The sequence below is a fragment of the Lucilia cuprina genome, chromosome 3 (assembly GCF_022045245.1).
Source record: "Lucilia cuprina isolate Lc7/37 chromosome 3, ASM2204524v1, whole genome shotgun sequence".
NCBI classification, from domain to species: Eukaryota; Metazoa; Arthropoda; class Insecta; order Diptera; family Calliphoridae; genus Lucilia; species Lucilia cuprina.
The window spans coordinates 56,305,844-56,314,939 of NC_060951.1; the positions used below are offsets into that span (position 1 = coordinate 56,305,844).

Below are 9,096 nucleotides of genomic sequence, written 5' to 3' on the forward strand. Positions count from 1 at the left end.
AGACTAGACTATAGACTAGACTATAGACTAGACTATAGACTAGACTATAGACTAGACTATAGACTAGACTATAGACTAGACTATAGACTAGACTATAGACTAGACTATATACTATACTATAGACTAGATTATAGACTGGACTATAGACTAAACTAAACTAGTCAAAAGTCTTGCATTCGCTCTAAATTTGTTTTTTTTTTTTTTTGCTATGAGCAAATACTTTTAAATTATATTAAATGTTATAAATAATTATTTTTCATAATTAAATTATTTTCTTCTTTTTTGCACTTCAAAGCAATTATAATTTCACTTTTTTAAGGCTTTTAACTATATTTAAAAACATTTTATCTGATTATAATTTATTCACATCTAATTATTATTATACAACAAATTCTGGGTTAAAGCCCCTTTTTGTACATAAATCCATTCAAAACATTAATGTGTGGAAAAGAAAAATAAAGCTAAAAACAAATTGACTTTTAGCAAAAAAAAATATTTCAATGTTTTACTATGTGTATCCAATCAACAACTAATAACCGCAAAATAGGCGAAAAGTGTGGAAATAGAGAGAATATGAAAAGAAAATAACAGGAAATACACAGTATGAATATTAAACTTCTAAAAGTATAAAATAATCCTTTTTTGGTTTAAAATATCCACATTAAACACACACAAATTAACTTGAGAACTTATTTAAAGTGTTAGAAGGAAATAGATATATTAAGGACGGACATGAAAATTGTATAAACTAAACATAGACAATCAAGTTGGTCTTCATTTTGGCAAAACCAAAAACCTCAGTTTTTTTAAACTTATAAACTTATGTAGGTAAGTGTTAAATGTACACTCGTGATAACAAACCAATACCGAATTCCATATTACATATGTTCGCTGAACGAACTTTCAGCACAATCGTTACAATTCCTATACCTGAACATTACATCTACATATAGTAACAACAGAAATTTAAACATTTTTCCCTTTAAATTGCTGCTTTCCATCCACAACATGCCAAAATTTTATTTGCATGTGTACCTTCAACAGAGAGAAAAGTATGTTTTGAATAATTTAGTATTATAGACATTAAATTATAAATGCATAACTTGTGTTCAGCAAAGTTTTCAGTTTGATATAGGTTGCTGTTGCTTTTTTTTAAAGCTACTGTCAGTATTTCATTTTATAAAGTTTGACAGGAATGAAGTAGTAAATCTGCCCCTTATATACAGTTGAGTTTAAAATTGGTTGATTTATTGTTGTGAAGGATTTGTTGATATTTGCATCAAAAATTTACTTATTTTAGTTTGATGTTGTTGTTTCTTCATTACTTGTCAAAATATTTAAAAGGTTTTCAAATGTACGTTTACAAATTGTTGCAGAGAGTAAAAAGCAAAGTTAATGCTTAGATTTAAGGTGTATTAGTTTATGTAAAATTTAATTTTATTAAATATTTAAGAGGAATTTAATTAAGTTTTTTTAAGGAGGAATATAATGGCTATCAATTAAAGAAAGGATTTAAAGACTAATCTAAAGAATAGTGGTCGGTATCACAAGCCTATAGACCAAATTTTAGACTAGACTATAGAGTAGACTATAGACTGAACTATAGCCTACACTATATACTACACTAAAGTCTAGAGTATTTAATAGACTTCAGATTATACTATAGACAAGTCTATACCCTAGACCATAGACTAGATTATATACTAGACTATACACTAGATTATATACTAGACTACGGACTAGACTATAGGCTAGAATATAGACTAGACTATAGACAGAGAAGACTATAGACCAGATTTTAGAGTAGACTATAGACTGAACTATAGCCTTGAATTTTGCCTAGACTATATACTAGACTAAAGTCTAGACTGTTGAATAGACTTCAGATTATACTATAGACTAGTCTATAGACTAGACTATACACTAGATTATACACTAAACTATAGACTAGACTATAGGCTAGACTAAAGACTAGACTATAGACTAGACTATAGGCTAGACTATAGACTAGACTTAAGACCAGACTATAGACTATGCTATAGACTAGACTATAGACTAGACTGTAGACTAGACTATAGACTATACTATAGACTAGATTATAGGCTGGACTATAGACTGGACTATAGACTAGACTAATACTATAGACTAGACTATAGACTGGACTATAGACTGGACTTTAGACTAGACTATAGACTAGACTATAGACTACACTGTGTTTAGTTAGTTGGTTAGTTAGTCATTTAGTTAGTTAGTTAGTTAGTAACTCAATTGTACATACCTAATAAATAACAAAGACGTATGATTATTGCGATTCCACACATATCAATCATACGCACCCAGCACAAGTCTAATGGAATATTACCTTGTTGAAATAAATATAAAAAACATTTCTGTTATAAGAAACAATTTCTTAAATTTTATTTAATATTACATTTCATAAAAATAAATCCCGCAATTCCTATGTTTTCCTGCAAAACTTCCACATAAATTTCCATTTATTTTCATTTTCTCTCTTATTTTAAATTTTCTTACATATTTATTTTCATTCAAAAGAACTGTACGACAGCATTTTACCCTAAGTCATTTGTATGTACATTGATTAATTTGTGTAACTTTTAAAGTACAAGACATTTTAAATAGACAAACACGAGCAAACAGGGACACACATTTTGATGTTGTTATTGTCATCATCAACAAAACCATCATCATAATCTTTAATGACGATATGACCGGGAGTAAAGTTGAAATGGAAGGAAGTTGTGTATCTAAGATTTGTGTGTGCGATGATGCTTCTGATATCTAATGATTTATTGTTGTGATTTTGTTGCTTTTCTGGTTAAATGGTCGTTACTTCTTTGGTTGTTTGCACGTCTTGTGGTGATGGGTGAACAAAATTATTAATTGGACCACAATTAACCACAGAAACACACATGTATGCTGCAGAAAATAAGTTGAAACACCTACATGTGGATTCGTCTTATGACAGTCACTATGTTGTGAATTTTTTTGATTAAACGAAAATATGTTCTCTTGACATACACACTGAAACATCACCTTTAGACATACATAGCAGCTTTTGCTCTAATAAGTATGTCGTTTGTTTTTGCTACTTGTGGCACTATTACCGACATTTTTGTATATTTTACATTGACATCATTACGACTGCTACTTGCGACACTTTAAAAACAATGTCAATAACAAAATAAACATTGTCTATTTGTTATGGCAGTTTTTCTATGTGAATGCCTTAATGTTTAAACTACGTGACAATTTTCGTTTAGTGCTCCCCAGTTACTTTTCTTTTGATATATTATACTAGGAAGTGTACATACATTTTAGGATATTTAACCAAAATAATTTAAAAAATTATTCTTTAAAATTGCCTTAACATAACAATGTATATATGGCTTACTGCAAAAACTTGCTATGTGACAAAATTTTAATATTGAAAAACTAATTTTATAAGTTAAAGAAACCTTTATGAATTGTTTATTCAAATAATTGTTTTATTATTTAAAAGATTTTTTCATGCCCATGTGGCATAAGCTGTTTTGGTTTGGTTACCCATCAATTGTGTCGGTCATGCTTAACGCTTTTTGACATATGATTACTCTGGTGGAGAGATATTTTGAATGACAACTTAAGATTGATTAAATGTAAAATTCTTTAAACCATTTCAAATTGGTTTATTTTCAATCATTTTGACAAATGGACTTTATTAGATAAATCGATTTTTTTTTTGTAAATTGACATTTTTAATGTCAAAGCCGCGTAGTTTCTAAAATTAAATTTTTCTTCTTTTAATATATACAAGTATTACTTATATCAAGTTATGCTTATGAAGAGATGAAAATATGGAACAAACAATAGATTTGAACCTAAATTACACTGTAGTCCTGGTTATAGACCAGACTACGTACCAGATGAGATTGTAGTCTAAATTAGGTACAGGAGTACAGCCTAGATATAGACCATACTACAGTCCAACAAACAGAGCAGATCTTACACCTATACTATAGACTAGATCATAAAACAGACTACAAACTAAGCTATATACTAGACTATGGTCCAAATTAACGACCAGGCTATATACTAGACCAAACAATAGAGCAGACTATATACCACTTTTATATAAGAGTGTAGACCAGACAATTTGTCAGATTACATATCAGAGTATAGATCAGTTAATAAACTAAACTATAGACCAATCTATAGGATAAACTGCAGAACAAACAATAGACCTTAGTATGAACCAGACTATAAATCAGAATATATTCCAAATTAACGTCTAAACAATAAACACAGAGATGAACAGATTATAGTCCGGCCGGAGTATAGACCATACCATGGAAAAGATTTTAGACCAAACTATAGAGTGACCAAAGAATAGGTCAGACTATAAGCCAAAATTAAGATTAGACTGCTCACCAGTTAGACTGGAAATCAGACTCGACTCTAGAATATCAACTACAAACCGGACTTAGTACACCAAACTGTTGTCCAAACTAAAATACCCTCTTCTGAATATTTTAGATTGCTTTAAAGAAATTTCGGAATCGTATATTTATCATTCGCAAATATTTTTTCACTTAAAAGTATTCTGTTAAAAAAGACCCACCCAAATCATTCAAATATTTCTATATCTTCAACTGATTCAAAATACTGTAACATTATTATATTGTCATATTCTGCTACTAAAAAAAATACAATTTAAACACGAAAAACTTAATTTATTAATCCATTAATGGGAATTAAATTATCAATTTATATACATACACACCAATGTATAGACATATATTAACTAAATATAAAGTTATATTTAATGAAACAAAAACAATATGTATTCTCATATGAAATATAAATTATATTAATATTAAATAATGAATAAATTATAAATTACAGTAAACAGTTGCAGGGTTATTGAAACTTTATAAAACAAATTAAATATAATAAAATAAATGTCCTTGTAAAAGTATGTTAATAACAAACTCTTTAATCAACAAATTTACAACAAAATTTAAAAGTAATTAAGTACTAATTTAATATAATTAAAGAAATTTCTATAGAAATCCTACACATTTTGAAATCTGTTTTAATACCTACTCTACAATTATATTACATACCTAAATGTTATTTCTAAGAATTTAACAAAAGACTTTTACAAAAAAAATCACTTTAATTGCATATATATGTTATTTAGAAATATATGCAATTTTCTTTTTCAATGTTTCTTTCTTATTTCAAATTGTTGAAAATAATATATAATTTACTTTTGCTAAAAACCAATACTTAATTTATTCACCCTTCCACTTATGTGCTCACACATGCATGTTCTGCACAATCTGTCTGGTTTTGTTGTTTCGTTTTAATATTTATAAAATCCAAAACTTTTAACATACTAAAACCCTCTCTTCAAATTGGTTTCTAAAGTTGCCAAATCAATGTTGATCCCTCTCTTTCGCCAGGGATGTAGAAACATATTCTGACACCCAAAACAATCTCAAAAAAAAAAAAACACTTTGCAGTACGAAACGTAATTTTATGCAAATTTTATGAAGTATGACGCATGTGAATTGTATGCAGATAGTTAAGTGGAGAGTGGGTGCATAAAAGTAATGATGCATATATTGTGTACGTAGATAGAGTAATGGATGATAAGTGGGACAAAGTGGTGTAAATTATTTTCTTATATTGATTAGTATATAGTGCAGGTTATAGATTAGATAATTGTCAAAATATTAAGAAACAGGCTGTAGTTTAGACTATAAACTAGCCTAGATTCATTACTAACCTAGACTCAACACTAGCCTATACTAAGGACTAGTCTTGAGCTTTATGGAGCTAAACTATAAACCATACAAGCCTGACAATAGTACACTTTATAGTCTATAACTATGGACCAGACTATAGACCAGACCTAAGAATACCCTATATTCAATACCAGGCTACAGATTATACTATATATTAGACTATAGTACTATTCACCAACTATTCCAAACTATAGTTACCAGATTATGGACTTGACTTAAAACTATCCTACAATCAAGATTATATTTAATACTGTAGTGCAAACTATAGACCAGGCCATAGACCATACTTGACCAGAATTTAGACCTGACTTTAAACCATTCTATAGACCGGACTATAGACCAGACTATAAACCAGACTATAGACCAGACTAAAGACCAGACTATAGACCAGACTATAGACCAGACTATAGACCAGACTATAGACCAGACTATAGACCAGACTATAGACCAGACTATAGACCAGACTATAGACACGACTATAGACCAGACTATAGACCAGACTGTAGACCAGACTATAGACCAGACTATGGACCAGACTATAGACCAGACTATAGACCAGACTATGGACCAGACTATAGACCAGACTATAGACCAGACTATAGACCAGACTATAGACCAGACTATAGACCAGACTATAAACCAGACTATAAACCAGACTATAGACCAGACTATAGACCAGACTATAGACCAGACTATAGACCAGACTATAGACCAGACTGTAGACCAAACTATAGACCAGACTATAGACCAGACTATATACCAGACTGTAGACCAGACTATAGACCAGACTATAGACCAGACTATATACCAGACTGTAGACCAGACTATAGACCATACTCTATTCCAAACTATAGTTATTACTGTATACCAGACAATAGCGCAGATTATATTTCAATCTATAGACCAGACTGTAGACCAGACTATATACCAGACTTAAGACCAAACTATAGTCGGAACTTTGGATCAGAATATAGACCTGACTATGGACCATAATATGCACTAGACTATAAGCCAGACTACAAACTAGACTATTGTCTAGACTAGACCAAATCACAAAACAATACAAAAGACCAAACTATAGATCAGACTAGAGAACAGTCTTAAGACCACACTGTTGTCTAGACTATAGACTAGATTATAGAGCGAGCTATAAACCAGAATGTGGACAAATCTTTTGTCCTTGCCATAAACCAGACCATAGACCAGAAAGTAGACTAGACTAGAAAATATCATAGTATGGACTATAGCCCAATGTATAGACCAGCCTGCAGCCCAAACTACCTTGGATACCAAACTATACAAAATAATCCAAAAATATAGACTTATTAACAGGCTACAGTGCAGAATTGAATCCCAACTGTAGACCAAAACCATGCATGCAAACACAACCGAATTCAATTTGTATCCATTTCCTTTCGTCCCACTGTCTATAAAATTGCAATATTTTGTGGTTTCAATTTAAATTAAAGCTCTTTTGTTCTTCACATACATTCGTTTGGTTCGTTGGTTGAATTTGCTCATGTTTGCTTTTGGTTCATAACATTTTATTTTATATTCTACAACAATACCTTCAGTTATATTCATATTTCTACATATTTCTACGTACGCAAATATGAGAAAAAAACATCATTATTATTGCAATCATCATCAGCGGCGACAGCATCATTATTTGTATCATTATCACAATCATTGTGATTAAAATTCATAAACAATTCATTAACATTGAATGCAAGTAACTGCTCATGCATAATAATCCAACAAAAAATTGTAAGTTTTATTTTTTTTTAACGTTAAATTTCATTTCAAGCTGTTTATTGTAAATTATAATTTATACATTATTTAAAAATTGTTAAAGATTTTTTTTCTGAAAAAAATTTTTTTAATTAAAAAATATTCAGATTTCAATTGTCTTGAATTCATTTAATAAAATAATACTGCTTTTATAAGTTTTTATTAGTTAATATTATATTTTAATTTCATATATTTCTACACATTGTTAACTTTGACTTTGTTAACTTACATTTATGATTTGTTCGCTGTCATTTTATCTATGATTAATGGCAAATCTAACAACTTTTCTTTAAATCTAAAGGGAATTTTTATCTTATTTTACATTGTAAATAATAAATCTTTTTTTCTTTTAAGTTTTATAGCCAAAATCCACAATCATTAGGGAATGCAAAAAGTTGTTTATGAACAGCAGTTAAAAAAAAATTTTATTTACACGTGCAATGAAAATTTTTCATGTAACTTGTTCATAAATGATATTCCACACAAGAAAATTAGATAATATTTATGTTTTTGATTTACGCTTTAAATCAGAAAATTTACAAAATAAAAATATGTTCAAAATTTATTTATTTATTTATATATTCCAAATGGGCAATAAAATACAATTTGTTTATTTTTTTCTAACAACAAAAACAAGAGATTTTCTTTTTATTTTTAAACCCCCCAAAAAACCAACCATAAATTATTGATTAATGACCTAACAAAAATAACGCAAATGTTTGCCATTAATTATTCTAATAAACAATTTTATTGCTTTGCCAACCTGACGTATGAGTGATTTCGATTTTCAAAAATTACATATTCCCGTTACGTATACGTGAACAGCATTAAATTTAATTTATTTTTTATTGTATATCAAATTACAGTAGACATCAGAAAATATTTTATTTATACAATTTTTTAATAGATTCTATTGTAATAATATTTATTCAATAATACTTAAAAATTGTTTACTTCCAACATGTTTATAAAATTGTTTTCTTTGTTTGTCAAGAAAAAAACCAAAATATTTATTTTCTTTCAATAAAAAAAAGTCTCTGATTTATGCATGCGAAAAGTTGTAAGTCTCATATATTTTGGTTGTACAAATATTCTTGTAAATTACTTTCTCAAAACTCACAGCAAGTGAAAGTCATAATAAATTTGTTTGTAGGTTTCCCCCTTTTCTTGTCAAACTACTTAGCAGTCGCTTAAATGAGCGTGTTTCCATTTATTTATTTGAGAGCATGTTATGTATTTGTGTTTGTTTTGTGGTAGGTAAGTGTTTGTTTACAATACTAATAAGCAGCAATGTGGGTTGATTGATAAGTTCCTAAAACTGATGTGAAGAAAATCATAATAACAATCAGAATAATGTAGTCAAGTCTATAGTCATGTCTATAGTCATGTCTATAGTCAAGTCTATAGTCTAGTCTATAGTCTAGTCTATAGTCTAGTCTATAGTCTAGTCTATAGTCTAGTCTATAGTCTAGTATATAGTCTAGTCTATAGTCTA

General features: G+C 29.0%; 1 protein-coding gene across 1 annotated transcript in view; it reads right to left on the reverse strand.

The window, feature by feature from the left end:
* Positions 1-7,558, reverse strand: part of LOC124419009 (mucin-5AC-like) — a 23,518-nt gene extending 15,960 nt beyond the window's left edge. Inside the window, exon 1 of the mRNA XM_046947114.1 lies at positions 7,417-7,558. Coding sequence (XP_046803070.1) covers positions 7,417-7,558 — 142 coding nt within the window. The remainder of the gene's footprint in view (positions 1-7,416) is intronic.
* Between the last annotated feature and the right edge of the window lie 1,538 nt (positions 7,559-9,096).